Below are 25236 nucleotides of genomic sequence, written 5' to 3' on the forward strand. Positions count from 1 at the left end.
CCTGCCACTTTCTGATGCTGAGCCAGGAGGTCCAGGGTAGGGTCACTGCATGTGTATTTTGGAAATGACTTCCCACACGATTCTGATACACTCACGTGGTTGAAAACTCACTGAGCTAAAGCAATAGCTATTTCAGTTTGGCTAGAGAGAGACACTAGTGTTTGATATTAGGACAGAGCATACGATTTGGTTTAAACAGGGAACATTTTTCCCGAGTCTAAAATCTACCCAAATAACTTCCAAGATGGGTATATATTTTCCAGTCATAAAATATACTTTATCCCACATGAACAACTATGAACATGTCTTAATTTTCAGAGGCATCTGAAACAGCAAACTTTGCTTACTACGCCTTCAATTTAAAAAATTATTTCAATAATCTATATAGCATTGCTGCCATAAGATTATCTGCAGAAAATAACAGAGTCAGACAATCCTGTTGGCTGGCTATAAACCTTCAAGATTAAATTCACCTGCTGTATATAAAACCCAGTAAACAGCTGGACAGTACAGGAAATCTCACTAATTTGAAAACACAAGAAATGGAAAGCTACTATCAAATAGTAGTATCTAAATGTCAGTTGTGTCCCCTTTTTTTTCAAAGAAATGCAGTTTCAATGTTTTGAAGTGAATAGAACAGTTTAAAATGAGTAAAATATTATCAAATGGTGATCCTAATTCTTTTTAAGTAGAGAATAACCTATAATTTCTATTTTACAAATAAAACACGCTCTTCAGAGTAATGCTAGAAATAATGCTAGAAAAAAAAGTAGCAAAAATTTCCTATCCTAGAATCAGCTAAACTTAAATCTCTTTTCTGCTACAGACATGTCTGTTTTTTAGCAGTCTGAAGAAAACCAGTTTGGACAAGCGTCAAAATTTATATAGTGAAAATAAAACTTAAAATTATTTTTCAAAAGCAGTATGTCTATCAACTGTGTAATTTCTGTATTACCATGTGTGATGCAAAATTACCTGCATTTTTTTCACCCATCAGTTTTTGAGGAAAAACATTTATCTTGATCTATATTTTACAGTAATGATTTAATGTTCTAGTACTAGAATTTCCCCCAATTTATACAAAAACCTCTATTTGGGAAAGATAGATACAAACCACCTAATATTTAATTTGCTCATCTCCTATTCTTAGTCTTTGAACAAACATATAATTTTTAAAAATCCCCTTTGAAAAACCAATACCTTCCAATTCAAGGTATTACTATTTGCATTTTAAAAGGTATTTCCACAAAATAGGTATCAACACAAGGTGATTCAAGTGCTACATTTTACAGATAATCACCTTGTAATTATTTCCAAATCGTATACACATTAATAACATTTCAAGAATATACCTATTTTACCTAATTGTATTTAATTCACAAGTCCTAAAATGTACTTACCCTCTGCCCCAATTGACAAGAACTGCCAAAGTCAACGATCTTGATTGCACTGCGTTTGGGGTTACACAGAAGGATATTCTCAGGTTTTAGGTCACAGTGAATGATACTAAGTTCTGGAGTCGCAAGGAAAAGCAGTGCAGTGCACATCTGCTGTGCAAATTTTCGTGTTAGGTTCAAAGAGACACCTCGAAAATTGGTGTTCCGCAACAAGTCATAGAGGTTGTAGGACAGCATTTCAAAAACTAAACAGAGATGGTTTCGAAACATAAAGTGGCGTTTCAAATGCACTGAAAAGAGAAAAAAAGTTTCATTTTAAATTCCACATAAACCAATAAAATGAGAATAACGTATGCATAAACTCTCAAACAATCTGTAACATTACAATGTCAAATGCAGAGTGAAAATCAAGTTAAAATTGGAGATCAGCACTCTGCAGTAATAGCACATTCTTTAATCAGTTAAGAATATCTAAATTGTTCATCTGCTGAATTAAACAGGTGCAGTGTCTGTCAATAAGCAATATAATGTAAGAAATACCACCAAAGTGCCTTGTTTTTTCAAAAAAATTAAGTCAGGTCTGAAAACCTGAGTAGCAAACTGACAACCAGTACTGAAAATACTTGGGTAACTTTATCCTCACTTGTAAGAGAAAATGCTTTCTACTTCCTGAGAGCCCTACCTCAACCCATAACTGCATCTGTCTAAGCCCCACCCACCGGGATCTCCAGTTGGTGACAATGCTGTCCTTAGCAGCTCTCTCTGGGAAGGCTTTGATAGATACACAATCTGCTTTGCTGAGCCTCAGATTTCACTAGTCATTTTCTGTAACAACTGTCAAAGGCAAACATAGATTCTTTTTTTTTTCTTTTAGGCAAGTATAGCAATGTTTGAAAACCATGCTTTGGAAGGTATGAGAGTTCATAATCACAGTATTTGATTATGTTCATCAAACTGGTACATGGGACATCTTGTGTAAGACTGAAGGTTTGGGAAAACTTCAAAATAAAGCTCAATCACAAGAAGAAATTATAAGAAGCCTTATGAATGGGGAAAGAGAATACATTACTTGCTATCACTGCTGACCTTCTAAAAAAGCTTAATATTCGCTCGCTAAATTGCTTCAAAGATTGTGCTTTAATTAAGATTGACTTCACTTCAGATGAGGTCATTCAATAAAATGCTGCCCCCTTCACTATAAAATTTTTACATACACCGAACAAGCACCCATAACTCAACTGGAATAACATAAAACAACCATTTGTCGAGGTTACCTTCATTTTTGTCTTTTAGTATCATAACAACAGGTTTCTCTACAGAGTTATCTGGAATAATTACGACAAGAATAACAATGACAGAATTCAACGTCTGGTCCCTGAGGAGGGGGCTACACTGAGCTGTCCTGGTAGCAGTCCCCACAACTGCCTCCCTGGAAACAGTGTACACCAATACTGCTTTTAGATCATTCCTGATACACACGACCTAAAATTAGGTTAAGTAACACAATACAAACTCTACATGGCTCCATGGGAGTCTGTACCACAACTCAACACTCTGCAAATTATCAAAAGAGTCCTTAAAGGTTTCATAAGAATGTAACCTTATCTTCTTAATCACTGAAGTTCCTTGGTTTAAAACTAACAACAGCTCCATGTGACAATAAGACACCCCATAGACATGGTCCATGCAAGAGTTTTAATACTGTCAAGCAGTAGCCACAAGTGGAATGCAAAAGGGAACTGATGTCAGAAGAATTCCAACGCGATTATGAAAACCCCTCTAAGCAGCTGTGATTAGAATGTTCTTCCAATGGAACACCAATGCACTGGGTTCTACTCAACCTTCCTACGCAGTGCTCATCTGCTGCGTGTCTCTAGGGTGCGAAGCACTAAGGCCACTGCCAAAGAACTCTCAAACACAGTGTATTTGTTTAGTCTTTTGAACTGAACTTCAGGGAGCATGGAGGGTTGGCAAGACTTTGTTCTAGGTCTAAACTGAATTTTCTTTTAACCAGACCATGGCAGGTACTAAATAATCCAGGTAAGAAATGATGCTACATGGTCAAGCAGTAGATTTTTTTAAGAGGTCAAAAGACATAAGACTATAAAACATCAGAATAAACTAGACTGATCAATTACTTCAAAACATAAATTATTTACATCATTAAAGAGCAATATGACTTTCAGACACCTTAAATTTAAGGTATCAACTCTACTGGCATGGCTGTGTCTAATTCTAACTTCTTCTTCTGTTGTTTTCCTATATAGAACCTCAGTTGCTTAAAACACTGTACATCAGAACTTAAAAAAAAAATCTGTAAAATACAATCAACGATTAGTTTACTAAAAACAAAATAACAGCCATTATTATCCAGAACTGAGTAACATTTATTGAATACTTACTATAAGCCTGACACATTTTCTTTCAAAAAGGCAGAATTAAAATATTACAGCAATGCACCACCATATTCTCTAATACTTAATAAGCAAACACTCAAAACACAACAAACGAGAGTGAGAAGAAAGGAAGGGGGAGGCATGTGCAGTGAGCACTTTATAAGTCAAGCATCCTTAGAAGGTCCTTCCTGTGCTTCCAAGCCCCTTGAAGGGAAATAGGCTCAGTTTATACTAAGTTATAATCACAGAAAATAGCAAATGACCAGTAAGTGTAAAGAGGAAGTTTTAAATACAAATGTTATTACTATGGATTATATCAAAGAAGAAACTAAGGAAGAAAAAGTAATAGTATAAGCTCATTTTATTGTACAAGAGGGGATGAAGGGTGTTTCATAAATGAAATCTAACCTGTGTATCTTAACCATACACCTTTAAACATCCATTTTTTGTTTCTACCACTGTTGGGGGACTAGAGAACTATAATGCCCTTTCTTATTTTCTTAAAAAGGAGTTCGCTAAATAACATGTAACCTCATGTTTATCAGGCAAAGCAGGCATTTCTGAACATAAGTTGCTATGTATACATGGCCTACAGGAACTTCTCTAATTGGTTCTAAAGTCTCTTATATTTATACTTGGCAGCAATTTGTTTCCTGGTGGCACATAAAATAATGGTGTCTTACAATCACTGGCATCTTAGATTTGATTAATAGTATTAAAGAAGGTATAATTAGAAGATGTTTTGCCCATATACCAATTGGCGCCAGACTTCACTATTTTCCTAATTCTTCTGTCTCCTCTTTTTGTTTTCAAAAAGAGGGTTAGGCAGAGGTAGGTTCAGATCCTATCTCCAGAGCTCTGAGACCTTGTATACGTAACTCGTGGTACAAACCGTCTGTGATACAAAGATTCTACCACCTACCTTACAGGACTGCTATGACCATCATAGATGATGGAAGAAAAGCACAAATAATATGGTAGGAGTTCAATAAATGGTGGCTGTCAAACTGACAGTCTGGGGAGGAGCCTGAGATCTTGGCTCAGACATCCCGAAAATGGTTCTATCACCAGTAACAATAAGTTAGCTTACTTCTCATTTCTGAGCTGTGTGAGAAACTGTTACCAGAAAGAGGACACTGGATCAATACGCATGATGAAAGCAAACAAATGGCACTTGTAAGTTGCTCCCCCCCCCAACGCCCAAAAAGAGAAACTATTCTCGTTTGCTTCTAAATCGTACACCATCTGGAACGCACTTTCCCAAATACTTAGAATATTACTGCCAGATCGGTAACTTATATAAATCTATCCCCTCCAACAGAAATAGTTATATTTTTAGTCAATCACTTTAAGATAAAATCGACATATTTTTTTTAAAAATAACCATTAACTCAAATTTCTGGTCTGGGTTAGGGCCCACTGCTTTGTTTGGCTGTTTGTTTACCTATGTAGTATTTCATTTCAGTGTCATGTTTGTTCATGAGCTCAAGAAGTCGCACTTCTATCTGGGCTTGATTCAGAAAAGCCTTCTTGTTCTTTATGATTTTAATGGCAACCCACTCTTGCTCCACACGATCATATGCCTTTACAACCTAAAGGAGAAGAAGGAATAATTCTGTTTCATCAATGGCAACAACTTCACAGCAGTTTACAATTCACCTTAACTGTACACTGACCTCTCATTTTCTGACCTTCCTAATTAGAAGAGATCCATCCGTTTCCATTCAATTATCATCCATTTACTATTTTACAATCTTTTGCGTCTTTACAGTATTTCTAAATATCCCCAAACAGAGACCTTACTAAACAAAATTGGATTAACTATTTTCCTCCTTCAAAACTAAGTTATAAACCTTAACAAGTACTTCTATTTTTCACCTTTCTTACTAAGTAACATTATAAGACAATCTTCCAACTATTCTTTTAATGGAAGGAAAACCTGGTTTAAATCCCAAGTATTAGTGTAAAACATTTAAAAAGTTGTAAGTCACCTGAAAAAAATGTAGATAACTTTCTAATTTTAGATTTTCATAGATAAAAACATGAGTATGTAACAGAAGGATTAGTTTACACACACACACACAAAAATCAAATAGAAATGATCAGACAAGTTCCATGACATATATTAAATGCCATAATTAGGGGATTAACAGTTTTAAAATGAGAATCAATGCTATAAGGACAGTGGAGTGTTCGTGACCAAATCACAACACACACCTCTCATTTTAATTTACTCATTTTAAATGAGTTTCATACTATTAACAAAGAGATTTACATAACAATTAAGAAATCAATACATAGATAAAACTATCTCTACCAATCAGAAATAACCATTATGGGCCGGCCTGGTGGCTCAGGCGGTTAGAGCTCCATGCTCCTAACTCTGAAGGCTGCCGGTTCGATTCCCACATGGGCCCAGTGGGCTCTCAACCACAAGGTTGCCAGTTCAATTCCCCGACTCCCACAAGGGATGGTGGGCTCCGCACCCTGCAAGTAAAATTGAACACGGCACCTTGAGCTGAGCTGCTGCTGAGCTCCCAGATGGCTCAGTTGGTTAGAGCGCGTCCTCTCAACCACAAGGTTGCCGGTTCGACTCCCGCAAGGGATGGTGGGCTGTGCCCCCTGCAACTAGCAACGGCAACTGGACCTGGAGCTGAGCTGCGCCCTCCACAACTAAGACTGAAAGGACAACTTGAAGCTGAATGGCACCCTCCACAACTAAGATTGAAAGGACAACAACTTGACTTGGAAAAAAGTCCTGGAAGTACACACTGTTCCCCCAATAAAGTCCTGTTCCCCTTGCCCAATAAAATCTTTAAAAAAAAAAAAAGAAATAACCAGTATAATTAAGTTATAGTTATATTATATGTAATCTGAATAGGTAATAGTTTTAGATACGTTATTTAGCACATTCAGAAAATCTGAATTCCAATGTGTAGGTTGAGTACCATTGGATTACAAGAAGAGAATGGAATGCATGTTCTAAGATTTACAACAGTCAAGGCTAAATATATTGTCAATGATAGATTATAAACACCTCGGCTAAAATCAAACTTGGAATGAAAAATGCAGTACCTCTGCTTTCGCCCAGTTCTAAAAAATACTATCTGTTGTCTTTTAAATCAGAGTCTTCCCAAGTAAGCACCTGACCAGTGGTTCTGACATCCTTCTGTTTCACTGACTACACTGACTGCACCAAGAGTTGCAATTCACTGCCCAGATCCCAATGGTCTCAAGGACAAAGGCCATTAACAGGGCCCAATTATTTACTGACTTAGCAAACAGTTAACCTGCTAAATGCTAAAGCAATGGTTTTCCACCCTGAATGACTCATTTAATAGGCAGTTTTTCACAAATACCAATGCCCAGAAACCAGTCACAGAGATTCTGACTTGACTGGCATGGAGCCTAAGTATCAGTCCTTTCTTTTTCCCCCAAAGCTCCCCGGGAAGTTTCAATGTGCAATCAGGACTGATAACCACTGGCTAAAGAAGTGAAGGAGCCCCCTACTGAACAAGGTCTGGCCAGGTCAATATGGAAGACATTATCTGGTGAGTGGTAGGTCCGGAGTCTGAGCACACCTCAGCGTAGGAGGGATGCATCAATGTGACCTGGTGAAATGGAGTTGGATGTCAAAGAGGCCTGTATTTTTCACAGGTTTACTACACTCACTGGCTCTTAGAAACTAAGAGTGTAAGAAAATCAAAGTGAAGGGGAGGAGGAAAACATCACTCTGAGCTCAAAGACTGTGCATTTAGGGAAAACTAAGTTTAGAGAGTAGGCTCTCTGGCTATAATTTTCATGGTGGACATCACAAAAGTAAAAACATCCTGTCGAAAGCAACTGCCTAAATAAACACTGGTGAAATTTTCAAGGTGAACCCTATATTGAGGGTGTTCACACCTTACTTATGAATAAGAGGGGGCCTCAGAAATACCTTTACTCAAGAGGCTCTGATAGAGAAACAGAAGCTGCTTCTGACAAAAAAGTAAAACTTTCATAAAGAGGGACTCCCAAAACACTGAGAAATCAACCCCAGACTCAGAAGAAAAAAAGGTTACACATCAAGGAAAAAGCCCCTGAAATCATCAAAATTCCCTGAAATCATGGAAAGGGGCACACATATTATACGTGTGACATCAGGGCCTGGCAGAGTCACACCAGAGATCCAGACCTCTTTTAACAGCCATGTTCGTATTTCCTTACAAATTTAGTAACTTAGATTTCTCTGGGTCTAGGCCTGTGGCTGCTAATGGCCTAAGTATCCTTTTTGTCCTAAGCATGATTAAGCTGACAACATGATGAATTTGTTCCACACAGGTTGAAAAGAGGCATATTTTGCTTTCTCTCAAGGTAGGAACAAATAAGTAAGAGCACGCTAGTTCCATAGTTTAAAAAAAAAATTTTTTTTTCAAAAAAAAAGATAGTTCTGGACATGTCATTTTGAGACCCATTCTAGCCTCATCATTAAAAAGTCAAAAGAAATAACTGGATTGCGGTTAATGACTGACTCACAGCACAAAGGTTGCAAAACAAAGGAGACTGGGCTTAACAGTAAATCACGCCTCAAACAAAACAGAGCCCAGTGACTCAATGAGACAGAATTTACAAATGCAAAGAGCTAGGGGATCCATAGCTAGAGAGAAGGCTTTCTCCAAGTGCAAGGAGGAGTATTTGCTAGCTCTTGGTCTGGGCACAACGGATGAAAAAGACTCATGTACTTAGGGTTTTGCGTTTTGTATTGAGGGTGGGTGGTCAGGCGAGGAAGGGAGAATTATGGGAGAAGGAAGAGACCAGGAAGGAAGAGGAAGAAACCAGGGCCTTCCTCTTATTCCTGGTAGAAGCTGCTTGAAGAGCCTTTCCAGCAGAATTACCCTGGTCGCATTGTCAGCTGCTGATGCTGTGAGGATTTCAGGAGGAAATCCTGACGGCCCTCTGCCTGCCCACTGAGAGGGCTGAGACAGTTAGTTAGATGAGAAGTTGAGAGGAAGTCCCAGGGTACAGCCCCTGGCGTTCCAAGCCCCCAAAAAAACCAGAGGGCACCTGCTGTGCCAGCTGAAAATAGTCATTCTTTTTTCTTTGAAGAGGAATCTCAGACAGGAGGTAATTATCTCTAGAATTCATAATGAAGAATCATCCACAGACTGTACAAAGCCCATATGAAAGGGGCAATACTATCTCTATCAGTGATTAAATCAACCACGTAGTCATTACTAGTAAGGTAAGTACCTGGTAGCTATAGAAAGTAAATAAAGGGGGAAAAGTTCCACTGGGGTTTTTATAGCTGGCGGCTTTTCTATTTTTAGAGAACGGTAATAATCCAAATACATAACCATCATGCAGATCTATTTACAAATATTGAAAAGTATAGAAATGAGGAAAGGGTGCAAAAACATGATTCACTAACAAATTATTTCTAATTTATGCAATTCAGAATTTTCCATTAAATTACCTGTCCAAAGGAACCTTTGCCTATCAAGGAATCAATTTCGTAACGATCCATCCACTTCTCTCCGTTTTTTACAATATAATCATAGTTATCATCGTCATAACCATCATTGTAAACCTTCCGTTCCTTCTTATGACTAGAATCGTCTCCCTGACCCTGTTGGTGCCTTCGCTTCTTTTTTGCATAGTAAACCTGAAATGGGAATATATAGTGTTAACTGCTTAATTTAAAACATTATTGGGGATTAGGGGAGCATATATCAAGAGACAAATCTGCTATCAGTAGGAAATTGATGAATTTTTATTCTATATAACAAATACCAAAAAGTGAAATAATTTTCTATAGTTGCTATTTTAATTCTAGAATAACACTAATATATAACCAATGAGAAATGTCTACAGTGACCTTCATTTGAAAATTATACTGTTTATACATTTTATAAATAGACGTTAAGTAACGGGCCCAAAAGAATCCCATTTCAGAAGAGAAACAGGACCCGATTCACATTTATTTTTTAAACTAAGGTATAATTTATATAGTGAGGTGCCACAGATCTTAAGAGTGTCGTATGAGGGATTCTGAAACACATGTATGTGCTGAACTAATCAACAAATGCCAAACAAAATAAAGAACACTTTTATCCTCCTCATGTTCAAGTTCCCTCATGCCCCCTTCCAGTCAATCCCAATTTTATATTTGATCATAAGGTAAAAGATTTTATAAATGAAAGTTTAAATGTATATAAACTGATGTTTTACTAATCTAAAAGGCCCTCTGAGACATGCCCAATTTTTAAGCCTATAATGATTTAACAATGAAAAACAGCGACTCCTTCCCCTTTCCCTCCCTCCTAACACTGAAAACCTTGTTGCTGATCACAGATTGGTTTATTTCCCTTGTATGTTTTTCTTATAAAATAGTTTTTAAAACCAGTAAAAAATAATAGGTGAACTAGGCAATGGTCTAAGTAATTGGTAAGTAACTGAGGAAATCATAAATTGGTTTCACAGAATAACATCAGAAAAACTCTAGCTTCAACAAAGTTACTGTTAACAGTTTAACAGGAACTTTATCAATTTATCAGATAGTAATACATTGACATAATAAATTATTAACAATTTATCGGATATTTTCAGATAAAAATTAGTTTGGCACATCTTTTATAATACAACACATTAATTATATACATAATCCAATTCAGAAATGTTCCTCATTGAGTTCATTCTAATTTTATCTAGTCACGTTAATAATATTGGCATTAAACAGCATCAAATTGCTGCAAAAATTTATATATACATAAGAAGAATATTTTAGTTAAATGGCTCTAAACTTGGTAGAGGCTAAACCTTTAATGTGAAAGAATGTGGGCTCACATTGGAAGAGGAAAGAAAGCACAGGCACATCACCCTCCTCCAGTAAAGCTCATTTACTAATTAATTATGGAGCCCGAGTTGAGGCTAGAAGCAAAGAGCAATCAAGCCAAATCTAAGACACTAGAAAAACAGTTTTTGGTGGCAAAGAGCCAAGTTGGAAGATGAGTAATTCAAAGTGCCGTCTATGTTTTTATCCTACCCACTTCCACCAAAAAGGCTTTTAGCTATCTTACAATGAAAAGATTCAGATAAAAGAACACACATAAAATTTAAAGACAATTTAAAACCACAGAAATATAGACAGATCAAATAAACCAGGCCAAATGCCTGTTAACTGGGCATTAAATATATCTCAGAGCTTCCTGACATCCACAGCAAAAGTAGAAACAGGTATATAAAAATTTAAGCAAAATTCTAACATATACATACTTTTACAACATCATTATAGCCTCACTTTTCCTTTCTTGTTTTATAGAAGCTATTACAGAAATGATAACTCAGCATATATTAAAGACAACTCTGGAAAAAGGGAGAAGTTACCTAAAATTATCTTAATTCTTGCAGTCCTTGTCAGTATATCTTCTTTTACATAATTATAATTATATTATCTATAAATCATTAACTTACCAGTCTTCATAACAATTATCAATATGACAATCACTGGGGTAAAAAAGTTTAGTATGTTCAAATAGGTCACAAAATAACTTTTTATCCCTGCTTGATTGTAAAATAGACACTGTTATAACAAATCAATAGTCTTACCTCATTAATATGCTTATATGTTTTGATCAAGTCAACAGAGAGTTTTCTCAGGGGGGCAGTTGCTGGATCACGGAAGGTTTGGGGCATCCGCCTCTGTAACATGACAATATCAGGCATCACCTTAAATAGACAGAAAAGACTAGCACTTTAACTATACTTCACTGGTATAAATTCCCTCTTCTGTAACCTGTGTGTATATATTAAAACAAAAAAAAAGACATTGACATTAGAAGATTATACGTTTTCTGTTCTCTCTTTCAACCGGATTCCACTGAAGACAACCACTGGAACAAATCAATGAAATTAGCAGATCACATGCCCGGCTGTTGGTTCCCCAAACTAAACAACGGGATCACAGACATACCCCGGTACAGGAGACTCACAGGACGCTGCCCAACAGGGCTTCTCCCCCATACACTCAGACCACCAATGAAAAATTTCTTTTGAATTATCCCTAAATCCTGACCTGATTCACAACAGTCAAAAGCAAACCCAACTTTCGCTTCCTCACACAGGATTTCAAGACCCAGCTGGCACCACAGAGCAGGCTGGTGTGGAGCTTGGTGCGACAGTACAGCTCCCAGCACCTCCCGACGGTGCCCTCCGACAGGCACCCCTGTACATAAGGCTGCCACGTGCTCTCCCTCCTTGAACACAGCGGAGTAGAGCTCGGCCTCCATATCCCCTCCCCCGGCCCTGCCGGGTTACTCTCCACAGCACTTACCACTATCTGACTAGATACTGACGCTTTTACTGGTTTTAGTTTTTTCTCCTTCTTCCACTACAAGGAAAATTCTAAAACAGCAGGGATTCTTTTGTTCAATGTTGTATTCTCTTTGCCTAAAACAGTGCGCCTGGCAAAGAGTGAGTGTTTAATAAATATGTGAATAAACAAATGAACCCATTGTACCAATCTCTACTTAAGATTACACACCAGCAAGTGACCACAAACAAGTTCCAGAGGACACCTTAAAATTAATGCAACTTTCTTTTAAAAACCTCATTTAGCCACACGCCGTGAACTCCTCCCACCCACCCCAATCCTAAACCACATCTCTCTCATCATCCAATAGGCAGCCAGGATTCCACTGTGAGTGTCCAGCTAGATGGCGGAGGGCGGGTACATACAGTTCCTCTCCACAAATACTCAGGGATGCTACAACCAGCGCCTCAACGACTGCTCGGACACACGCTTCCACCAGGTGTCATGATGGAAGGGATTCCCGGCGGGGCTTTCTGCAATCAACAGATCCGCCAAACCAATTAATTACATCAAGGTATCCTGGGCCACTGCCACTCGCCACCCTGGCGTTCCTCTCTAGCTCTAGTGGACACTTCTGCCAGTAAAATCTCCTGAGCCAGCAGCTTCTGCTGCAGCCCGTCTCAAAGAACACTGGGGTCAATTTGAGGGGCAGAGAGACAGTAACATCATACCAAGACCTCACAGAAATGACTGGAGCTTTGGGATAATTAACCAAATTAACCCACACTAACAAAAAACAGAGCGAGGCGAAGGCTGCAAGGTGACAGTGGACAGAATAGGAAAGAATCACCATTCATGTGGTAGGAAAAGATGGAGTTCTCACAGCAGTTACCTAGGTGCCCTTTCTCTTTAACCAGTATTGACATTAGTTTTCTCTGCATCTATACTCAAACTCTACAAAGTTATTATCCAGACAGTAAATTCACTGATTACTGTTAAGTTAATAATTATCTCTCCTCTCCTTTTTAAAGTTCCAAATAAGGCTTAAGGAGAAAAATCCCCCAGTGATGACAACCATTTGTCTGAAAAGATAGTAAGAATTAATAAGAAAATCTGAATTACTTAATTTTTCTAATATATAGTTTTATTTTTCTAAATGTAAACAATGGGTACAGCTAGATTCACAGAATATTTTACTCTTACACTATTCCTTGAAGACTTAATTTAATGAATAGGCAGTTATCAGTAATAAGCATGTCGATTATTTTTATGTGAACGAATGCTATATACAAAAGCATTTAAGGTAATAAAAGAGGTTTTCCTTAACGTATTTCCTTTTTATTTTTTGAGGCCCTACAGCATTGTTTTCATGCAGATAATTTCATGCAGGGTCTCAGCAAGACCTAGCTTGGACTCCTAGAGAACAGCCTCACTGCGAGGCTGCACAACATCTGACCCAGTGAAATAGTTCACTACCACTGTAATAAAAGCTGATAGACGGTATAACTATAGTTAGGAACAAATTACGTAAGTAGTTAATAATAAAATAATAGTAGTGGCAAGTATTTGCTACGCGCACTGTTTTGAGCATGCATATTTCTACATGTCTGTCATGTAATCCTCTCAACAGTCTCCTGAGAATAAGTAATACTCCTGTCACCATTTTACAAATGAGAAACCTGAGTCTCTGATGTAAAATTACTTGACAAAAGCCTAGAGCCAGTGAAGAAAACAGGTGAGATGAGAACTGATGCCAGGAGCTCCATCAATTTTCTACCTCTAGTCTACCCTCTTGGTGGAATCACTTTAAGGCTATTTGTTGGGTAAAATAATTGAGTAATAAACATCAATAAAATAAGCATATGCATTTATTTAAATTAGTTATGTACAAAACTGTGAATGTGTTTAAGTTTCCAACTTGCCCATTTACAGTTCCCCTGGTATTTCAAACATCTGAAAAAAGAACCAGTGACTACATCTTTCTAGGAGCAATTATGTTCACTCAAAACACCAAAATCACACAATCAAAAAAACAATTTTGCACGCAGAGTTCAGAACATGAAACGGGGTAGGAACGTGATTCTGATTGAGTAACACCGTTTTTCTGCACTCAATATGAGAATATGCTTTGTGCTTGGCACTTCACAAAATATCACTAACTTCTTCAACAACTGGCCAAACTCTGCCTACAAGGCCAAATCGATTAGCTGATTCTAAACTAAATACCTTGCTTTTCTTATATACCTCTGGCAACAGAAGTTATATACCTCTGGCAATAGGGGCATCTGTACATACAAACCAGATGCGTATGACCAAAAACTGCCTTCAGACCAGACACTATTTCAGTGCTTCAAATAGTGCCTTGTACAGAGTAGGTGCTCACTATTCATGGAAAGAACAAATTAATTTCTACAAGCAAGCTATGTAGCATTCCCTTCATTAACTTTCATTGTGATTTCATGTTAGGTAACCAAATTCTGTTTTTAAATATTGTGCTGCATAAGCAAAACCCAGAATAGAAAACAGCTTTTCCAAATATTCAGTTACACATCTATATACTAAGACAAAAGGGCCAGCCCTAAGCATTTGCTGTTTTCTCTACTTCCGGCTTCTTACAGTCACAAAGTCAGGAGAACGTACAGTAACATAGCAAGCTCCTTTATTCCCTGCCCAACTGAAAGAAAGCCCATGGTGTTGAGGACCCAAAAGCTTTCCAAGCTAAAGGTGGCTAGTCCCTTTCTACCACACCTCCCCTCCAAGTGTCCTCACTGCAAAAAGGAAACCATGAGATAGCCTCTGGCTGTGCTGCCTCCTCCATCTGGCCAAGAGAACTAGAAGAAGCCACACCCCCACTGCTCACATCTCTTGACCTTTCTGTGCGAAGACACAGACCACAAAGCAAAACAAAAGCAGTAGTTTGCACCTCAGGCTTAGATCAGCAATGAGAGCTAAAAGATTTTTTTTCTGAAAAGATTCCATAGTGTAAGACCCTGAACTTTATTCAAAAATTGTTTCCTAGTTTAATGTCTATTCTATCCATTTATGTTCACTTCATATTTTTACATATAATACAGAATTAGAAACACTGTATTTTGCCTTCTTCCTATTTTGAGAGCTATTAATAAAGTTGAATAGCATACTTAACACATATCTAGAGCACTGGTTTAGTTTAAGAACTATGAAAGAAACTGAAAACTGGAACAGCCCAGACATCCATCATCATACTTTTCTACACTTGCTTTCACCCTATTTCTTGTTTCCTAAATTTATCCTTTGAACAAAACTGTGTTTAAATTTGTATGAAACACTAAGTACCAGAAATAAAATGTTCAAGTTAACTCGTTTCAATTTACTTGTACAATAAACCTTATTTAAAAGACACTGACAGGATAATTAACAAGAAACAGTGGAAATCAAATAATGAAATTATAGCAGTTTAGAACTAGAAGGTACGTTGGGAGGGGGGCAAGTGGGGGTCTAGCCTGATGTTCCCCTCTTACTACAGGCAAGGAACAGATATTAAGGTCCATGTGACCCGACTTATCCCATACAACCAGATCACGTGACCTGACCCATCCCATACAGCCAGATCACGTGACCTGACCCATCCCATACAGCCAGATCACGAGTGAAGACTTTGAACTCGTGTCTTATGCCTTGTAGACAATGCCACAGCAGCACAGTTCTGGTGTTTCACACTTCAGTTATAGAAAGATCTCTTCTAATCTGACCACCTTAGTAGGTTCAGAAATTTCTGTGGTTTGACAGAAGTATTTGAGTATTATTTTATATTATAAATACTGAATATGAATATTATACTGAAAAGACAGCCTTTTACATCATATGAATCTTGAAAAATATTTACAGCTTAAAATGAAAATACTAAGTGAATTATCTCTTATTTTTAAAAATCCATAAATAAGATGTTAGTTGTACCTAAAAATAGATACTTTGCTAAATAACCTACTATAATAACCATAAAAGTAACTTAAAGGACTGGAGTTTTTCTAGCCCTGTGCAGATGCTGGTGTTAGAGCTGAAAGAGGCCTGTTACTAAGAAGAAAGAAGCCTGGCTGGACCCCAGAGCCCATTGCTTCCACATTTAGCGAAGTCACAAATAGGAGCTCAGTCCCATCAGCTGTGAAACAGACAAAAACAGGAATCCTGCCTGATAGGCTGCTTTTGAACAAACAGGAAAATGAATCCTAACATACTTTGTTTCTTGAAAGTGCAATGCAAACAAATCACTGTGCTATTACTACTTTTTGGACGTCCAGCGAATTTGCTTCTGGTACACAATTAAACACTTTCCAAACTTGAACATTCTGACCAACTGCTCCAATTCTCAAATATGTAACTTCTCATTTTACTGCATAAAATAAATTCTTAAGTCCTGCCATAATTCATCTTACTGCTTAACTGAATGTTATTCACAGGCTATACACATTTTATAAATAAAGCTAGCTCAAACTTTACTGACAAGACCTTATTATAATACATACAAGGGTACCCCCTAACAGTATTACTGAACTGTAGCCAATTGCTCATTATAACCATGTTATTGAATTAGAGAAAACACATTTCCTTCAAATAATACAGTATAAGAAATACTTTGAAATTTTCCAAGTTTTTGATCACCACTTGGTATATTAGACCAAATTCCCAAGTACATGGAAAAACAGCCATTTTTGTCACTCATCATACACTCAACTCTAGTGGGGAAAGAAACTTTACCACATTCTAGGTAGTAAAACAAAATTGTCCGCAAACCAAAAACTAACATAGTGGGTACACATAATTCAGGAAGATATTAATAATACACCTGTACACACATATCCATGGATATATGTATGTGTACCAAGAAATTTCAGCATTTATTCTCTTTCCACTGTCTATTTTATGGAAAACTGCTGAATCTCTAGTCTAAATATTAGAATGAACAACATAGTTAATTTACATTACATTTCTTTCAATTTTAAGGAGTTTTGTATTTATTGTTATAAACATGTACTAAAGTAGTTTATAAAAGCACAAAATCAGCTCTGTAAGTTTGCTATAATGGAATCTTGTTTTCCTATAACTTACATTTTTTTCTACTTTAACCACCTTTCCATAAAAATAAGCTTTCAGTTTCTTTAACTGCTATTCTTTAGAAATAACTGTTCCCCTCCCTATCAGAGAATGAGATGTGATTATGAATGTTTTTTAAGTGAAATACATAGAAAATAGAAAAAACAAACAAACTTTCAAATGCAAACTTTTGAACACCGTATTTTGTCAATCCAGAATTCCTTGTGACATGTAAAACTGAAAACCATTATAGCATTTTGTCTATTTACCACTCAGCCATTTTAAGGAATAAACTACCATTCCAACAAAACATTTCGGATACACTGTGAATTTACCTGGTTAGTTAGAGGTTGCTGAATCTGGTCAGAATAAGATAAGGCAGAAACCTGTTGGTCACTTATGTTTGGCTGGCGACGGTCACTGTACTGATGTGAATGGGGCATCTGTCCAGCCATCTGAAGGCCAGCAGCATGGAATGAAAATGACGGTGCAAGCCGAACAGATGAAGGTTTGCATGCTGAAGTCTCTCCTCCTACGAGAAGACAACAAGGGAGGTTAAAAGGAGGTATTCACAGCCTAACGTCTGTATCTTTTGACATGTCTGATAGTTCTTTATAGAAGGACTTTAGAATGTTCAATAATATTAAAGACCAAGACCTCTAAAACTACAAGCAGGTATACATACAACACAACAATTGCATGTAAAATGGTATAAAATATAGTGGTTAAAATGAATATCTATAAATCTCTATTAAGAGGAAGTATAAGTAAATTTTTTGTAAAGCAATAGGAATAACCTTTAATACTTATTTTCACATATAGGATTTTCATCAGTTGAGAACCATAAATTATATAGATAATCTCTAAATTCTTATGAAGGGCCTCTCCGATGGATCAGCTCCTTAGAAACCAACTCAGTGGAACATGCTGAGATTCTCCTCTGCACCTGCCAGGTGTATGGCAATCAATATGCCCAGCATCCCCAAAGCAGGTGAAAGATTTATCCTAATGGTGCTCACCACTGTTGCAGGAAAGTAAAGGCTGAGTATACAATACAGGAAAACCTAGTCACAGAATGCTGATTACTCTGGACTCTTGCAACACCGTCCTAAGAGAACCTAGACCTGGCAAGCTCACTACAGGAATGGTCAATAATTATCCCACGGGTAGTCTGGGCCCATCCATGGTCATGATTTTCATGGTAGAAATGGAAAATAAACACTTTGGTCCATAAAAGTATTTGGCAGCCAAGTAATAAAAGTTGATTCTTCCTTAAAGAAATTAAAAGAAAAACAAAAAAAACCCCTTCTTATATTCAACCAAATTTGCAGTGACTAAAGCCGAAAGGCAAAGCGTAAAACCCAAGTCAACAAACTAGACCCAGAACACTGCCTGTCTTCCTCAACAAGCCCCCAACTCCACCACACAGGACGTACTGTTCAGCGCCAGGGTACTTTTTCTAAGATCTCCTTTTTCTGAGACATTGGCCCAACAGTGACAAGCACGGATTCCCAGCCAAGCTGCCGCAGTCTGAAATTTCAGCTCCACACTTCCGAGCTGTGTGGCCCTACACACCTAATTTCCTGATAATGATAGGACCTACTTCACAATTCACAAGGCTGTGGTGGAGGTAAAGTGTTTTAATACATGCACAATACTCAGAACAGCTCAGACAATTAATAAACGGCTCAGTGTCGGCTGCAGGTCCTGTGTTGTGCTGGAAGGACAGGACGACGGGCACAGTACCCACGCTGGTGAAGCAGTCTCCACCTGCATGCTGCACAGACTCCACAAACAGAAGAAAACAAAGCTCAGGTCCCCTCAAATTTAAGTTCCTCTTCTTTCTACCCCAGTCCCCCAGAATCAAAGCTCTGAGAGACGTGCAGAGTTCTTTTCCTCCACACACCACCCACCACATGCGAAGAGTTGCCCAGTCTTCCATTCCACGATTCCACGTCCTGTAAAGCAAGCGCCCCAATACAACCTCTTCCGTTCAGCTCCATTACCCCATGCCTCACTTTGATGACTGAACTAGATTCCTAATCATTCTTTTTGTCTTTACTCTGCCCATCTGCAAACAACTGTGCATTTCTTCAATCAGATGGCCAGAGTGACCTTTCCCAGATGCAAATCTCACGTCCTCCACCCTACTCACCTAGAATAGCACCTGCCTTAGCACTGCTTTTCAGACCTTAGCTTCTACCTCCCTCCACTACAGCACGCGGCCCTAAGCTGACTCACAGAACACGGTTAATAACTGTCTGCCAAATACGTACAGTGACAATGTTCCTACAATGACCGATGAGGTAACTTTTCTGAACATTTCACTACTCACTATTAAAAAAAAGTCAACTCAATTATGTGGAGCAATTCTGTTGGGTTGGAGGGGGGGGAACCTAGGAATTTACCCTAAGGAAATAATAGATGACGTGCACAAAGATAGTTAAGTAAGAGTGTTTATCTTGATATTGTCTGTAACAGCAAAAAATTGGAATCCTAAATGTCAAATAATGGGGGAAAAGGAGGTTTTAAATCTGCATGTTAAAAACACAAAAAAACTGGGAGGAAATGTAAGCAGCTCTTGTAAGTAAACAGTAAAAAGACTGAGGCCCCGAATGGCAAATTACTTAACCATTCTGGGCCTTCGCTAGCCCATCTGTGAAGCAGAGATATTAGGACACTAAGGCTAGTCCCTTGGGCTTCTTATGAAACTGAAATGAGACACCACAAGTAGATAAACAGAATGGAACCTGGTACATCCAAAGCACATTTTAAAATACTACTTGTTTCTGTTATTGATGCCATTATTATATACCATGTTTAAACTTATTTACTGTTATAGAAAAAAGTGCAAAAATCATTTTATGACTTAAACAATTGCCAAGAGAGAAAAAAAGCCATCTTCCCAGAAACCGCCCCACTGCTGTGACCCTTCCCAATCAATACCTAATTCCCTCTTCCCCAGGTTACTACGACCTTAACCTCCAAAACCGGATTAGTTTTATCTTTACATAAATGGATCTGTTCACGTCATGCTAAGCTCACAATAAGCTCACAAGCTGTAGTTCAGTCATTATTGTCATAGCATCTCATTACACGAACATCTGATGGCTTGTTTATCTATTCTTTTGATTGACGTTTAGATGATTTCCAGTTCAGAGCTATTATGAATACTGCCACTAGGGAGATTCTTGTTAAGTGTCTTGGGGACACACGGAGAAGCTGTTCTGCTGCTTCTCCACTAGCAGTTCATGGAAATTCCCTCTCCCCCACTGCTTCCCTCACACTTGGAACTGGGTCTTTCTAATCTCGGTCACTACAGGAGGCCTGTAGCGGGAGTCCACTGTGATTTTAACCTGTATGGCCCTGGTGACTAGGAGCATCTTTGTATTTCTTTATTAGCCATTTGGATCTCCACTTACAGGAAATGCCTATCCAGGTTGCTTTTCCACTTTTCTATCAAGAACGTCTTTTCCTTACAAATTTCTAAAATTAAACAATTTCTATTTTTAAACATATTTTAGATATGAGCCCCTTGCCCCTTATGGGTTACACATGATTTGCAATGTCGTTCCAACGGTGTTTTTGGATGAACACAATCTCTTATCCACTTTGGCTTCAGAATCAGTACTTGCAGTGTCTAAGAACCTTATACCAAAGTCATGGAGAAATTCTATGTCATCTTCTCGAAGTTGGGTTGTATCATTCACATCTACGTGTAGATGGACAATGTTCTTGGATTTGATTTTTTATATGCACGACAGGAATCTAGTTTCATTTCCCCCCAAAATGGACATCCAACTGACCCAGAATCAATTATTAAAAAGACAAACTTTGTCCACTGCTCTACAGTGCTATATCTTTATCATAAATCACATGCCCATAGGTGCTTTCATCTGTTTTGGGATTCTCTGTTTTACCTAACACAGAGTTACTTAGATTTCTTCTCTCGTTATGCAAGAACCAGACATTGTCTAAATCAGAATACCGTTACAAGTTTTAATATCTAGTAGAGAATTTTGTTCTTCGAGAATGTTTTAGCATTCTAAGCCCTTTACGTGTCTGTATATGTTTTAGAATTAGCTCATCAAATTCACCAAAACCAATTAAGCCCATGTTGGGATTTTGGTTGAAAGTGCATCAATTCTATTGAACAGCACTTTCCAATAGAATTTTCTTCAATGAGGGGTTTATCTGCACTACTAGCACTGCTGGGTACTTGAACAGTTTTGGTTTTTGCTTCCCAATCCTTAGTCTTCCTCTTGCCTTATTCCACTTGCTGGGACTTCCAGCAAAATGATGATTAGCAGCTGCAGGTACCATTGTCTTATTCCCAACCTCAGAAAGAAAGCTTTCAGCACTTCTCCAGTACGGTGGTTGCTGTAGGGTTTTAACTGATTTTCAGAATAATGATGCTCCTTTCTAGTTACAGCTTGCTTAAAAAAAAAAAAAAAAAAATCCTTTGCCCCACGAATGGATGCTGAATTTTACTGCCGTGTTTTCCCAAAAATAAGACCTAGCTGGACAATCAGCTCTAATGCGTCTTTTGGAGCAAAAATTAATATAAGACCCAGTCTTATTTTACCATAAGACCAGGTATAATATAATAATATAATATATTTAACACAATAAATATATAATATAATACCAGGTCTTATATTAATTTTTGTTCCAAAAGACGCATTAGAGCTGATTAGGTCTTATTTTCAGGGAAACAGGGTAAATGTTTTTCCTGCCTCCATTGAAATGACCTGAGTTTTCTGGTGAGACACATGAACTGATATTTGAACGCTGCACCAGCTTTGCATCCTGGAGTACAGGCTGGTCATGGTTATCCTTTGGTGGTAGAATCACTAGAGAAATCATCTGGACCTGGAGTTTTCTTTGTGGGTAGGTTTTTCACCTGAAAGTTCTTTAATAGGACTATTCAGATTTTGTATTTCTTGGAGTGGCTGTTTGGTATGTTGTATTTTTCCAATAGCATGTCCACTTTATCTAAATTTCAAATGCACTGACATCAAGCCCTTCAGTGTCTTCTAAGTGTTTCTTTCGATCAATGAAGGTATAATTGTACTGATATCCCCTTCACCTCAAGATTGGTTGAGGTTTTCTCTTTCTTCTTTGTGATCAGCCTAATCAAAGGTTTATCAATTTTATTAAGTATCCTATCTCTTACATATTTCCTATTTCTGCTCTCATCTTGTTCTATTAGTTGGCAAGAGACTTGTATTAAAAACCTCCCATTTAAGTTGTTACTGGATTACCTAAATTTAGTTGTTACACCTTCCTGATGAAGAAAACCTGTTATCACTGTAAACAGTCCCTCTTTGCTTGCATAATGCTTTTCACCTTGTCTTCTATAAGCATGGCTACACCAAACTTTCCCTTAATTTTTGCATGGTATGTATTACTGTCAACTTTCCACTTCCTTCTATTTTATGTTTATCTCTTATAAACAATATGTAGTTGCGTTTAATTTATGTATGAACACTAATAACTTCTATTTATCCCAACTGTTTTATGTTCCTTTCTTACTTTCTGCTGGATTGAATTTTTAGCCCCCACCCATACAAAAATTATTTTATTATTTTTTGTTATCTTACACATTACAATACCCACTATATACCCTCCTTGACTCATCAAAATCTAATTGCTCCTTTGATATGTACACTATTGTTGACTTGTATATGTATGTGTGTACATACACACAATCACAATACATCCACTAAATCTTCCAGATGGGTAGAATAAGACTCAAGGATACATTTGAATGGAATGATGGGTAATTCTGTGATAACCAGAGAGTACTGTACTTCCCCGAAAATAATTCCTAGCTGGACAATCAGCTCTAATGCGTCTTTTGGAGCAAAAATTAATGTAAGACCCAGTCTTATTTTACTATAAGACCTGGTCTTTATAATATACCATATCATATATCATATCATATCATATCATACCCGGTCTTATATAAGACCGGGTATAATATAATGTAATATAATATAATACTGGGTCGTATACTAATTTTTGCTCCAAAAGACGCATTAGATTGTCCGGCTAGGTCTTATTTTCGGGGAAACACGGTAACAAAAGAATTACAAAGAAACCGTTAGCTGTTGCTTGATTGTTACTGCTGTTAACTATCCTCCTAAAATACTTCATTTTCTGAATCTAGATTCAGTCAATTTATGTGCATTAAATTCAACAAGCACTTGCTGAGGGAATACTATGGCATTGTTTTGTGGGGTGACAATGGCACTCATGATCTATAAGAGCACTTCTCAAACCTTAATATGCTTACAAATAACCTTTCAATCTTGTTAAAACTACAGATTCTGCTTCAGTAGAATTAGGGTAGGGCTTAAGAGTCTACATTTCTAATATGACCCCAGATAATACCAATGCTGCTTTGAATAGCACCTAAAAACAATGTAATTGCTCGCCTTAATAAAAGAAAGCCATTTTCCAACTAATGTTGAGTAGCAGATAATCCAAAACTATGCTATATTCTGACTACACAATGTGCTATAGAGCTTTCCTCTACCCCCAACAGACTGCCTTCCTAGTTAGATTTTTGGGGTGTGTGCGTAAGACATTAACACACATTTCCAGGCATAAGAGTGGTATGCTAGGTGACAAAGAATCTGATGCTCTTTTTAAATTTTGCTGTAAGTAATTTGAATGTGAGTTAACAAGAAATAACTAACTACGTTTTTCACTAGTAGGAATTCCTCTCGAAATATAAGACTCCAAGACAAACTAATATGGGAATTTCTTGTCAAATTGATTTCATAATTAAGCAAATCACCATGGTTTTTATTCTTTCTAAAGTTTCCATCTTCCCTTTTAATTCAAATGTTAATCAGAAAAGGGGCAGTTCATCATAGAGATGATAATAATAAAGTATTAGGTTAAATTTTATGAAATTGCTGATATTAGACCTCCTTTGGCCTACAAACTTGCAATTTCATATGGTTTAACCTGATATCTACCATATTATACATAATCCTTATTCAACTAAATTAAAAATTGGCTCTAATATTTTAGCCCAAGAATGTATCACAATACATGTAGCAATATCAGACACTGTAATTTAATGATGAACTTATAATATTTAATTCAAAATGATCTTCAAAATCATTATTTGGAGTTCAATTCCAAAATAGTGTTTTAAATTGCTGCCAAATGGTATAAAAAGCAAGCTAGAGAAAAGCATATATGTGGGGTCCTTCTGAACTACACAGATCTTTTTTACCATGAGCACATTTCTGTAACTTTTTTAAAGTTACAGAAAAACTTCATTGGTAAATAAAGTTTACTAAAAAAGGGGGGGGGGGGATGAAGTAGCTTTCTCACTCCATTCAAGTTACAATGTTCTAGCAAGAATCTATAATAACTAGACATTATAACACTAGTACAGATGATTAACACTGATTCCACAGAGAAACATTTCATGAACAGATCCCAGAGAATGGGGGATGTTAAGACCATGAAAGTACTGGTAAAAATGTGCAGGAAATATCAAACAGAAGCCTGGAGAAGACCCTGAGTGAAAAATAACTGCCATTTGTCTCTGGTGAAGACCCACATGTAGCCACTTATAGCTAACTCGAGTTTCTTTTTGTTATTAATATGTTCCTTGTGACAGTATTAATCCACATTAGATTTTAAAGAGAAAGAACGATATTAAAGAATAAAAGTAATTCAAGTTAATTAAAACGATAGCATCCAAATGTGGAAATTCTTCTGAGGTCAAGCTTCTGAGAGAGAATTCCCTAAGAAATGAGGGAAGGGCAAGCGAGGTAAATGGGAAGAAACCTCAAGGCCCCTAGCCATAAGACATACCCATCATGACAGAGAAAAACAATGTTCAAAAACTGCCAACTGCACTGTTAATTATGGCTGGAAATAAAGGTACACAATTAAGGGATAACTGATTTCAGTCCAGGAGTAAGTTTTGCTCATCGCAGTATCATTAGTATCAAGAACAGGGTCTGGCACACGGCCTGCATTCAAAAAATATTTGTTCAATGAAAGAATGAACTGAATCCATCTGTATATTTAGAATGTGAAGAAATGGCTGAGAAAG

General features: G+C 37.3%; 1 protein-coding gene across 7 annotated transcripts in view; it reads right to left on the minus strand.

Moving 5' to 3' along the window:
* Window positions 1-25236, minus strand: part of DYRK1A (dual specificity tyrosine phosphorylation regulated kinase 1A) — a 140102-nt gene that overhangs the window by 25228 nt on the left and 89638 nt on the right. For 4 of the 7 annotated variants that reach the window (XM_019730315.2, XM_074325414.1, XM_074325413.1 and 1 more), the window contains 5 exons: window positions 17486-17682; window positions 11378-11497; window positions 9246-9434; window positions 5238-5385; window positions 1401-1687 (listed from right to left, as the gene is read on the minus strand). In XM_019730315.2, coding sequence (XP_019585874.2) covers window positions 1401-1687; window positions 5238-5385; window positions 9246-9434; window positions 11378-11497; window positions 17486-17682 — 941 coding nt within the window. Of the gene's footprint in view, window positions 1-1400; window positions 1688-5237; window positions 5386-9245; window positions 9435-11377; window positions 11498-17485; window positions 17683-25236 lie in introns of those variants that run through there. The other 3 variants (XM_019730317.2, XM_074325423.1, XM_074325409.1) reach the window with 1 other exon arrangement.

This window comes from Rhinolophus sinicus, linkage group LG01 (genome assembly GCF_036562045.2).
Source record: "Rhinolophus sinicus isolate RSC01 linkage group LG01, ASM3656204v1, whole genome shotgun sequence".
Taxonomy (NCBI): domain Eukaryota; kingdom Metazoa; phylum Chordata; class Mammalia; order Chiroptera; family Rhinolophidae; genus Rhinolophus; species Rhinolophus sinicus.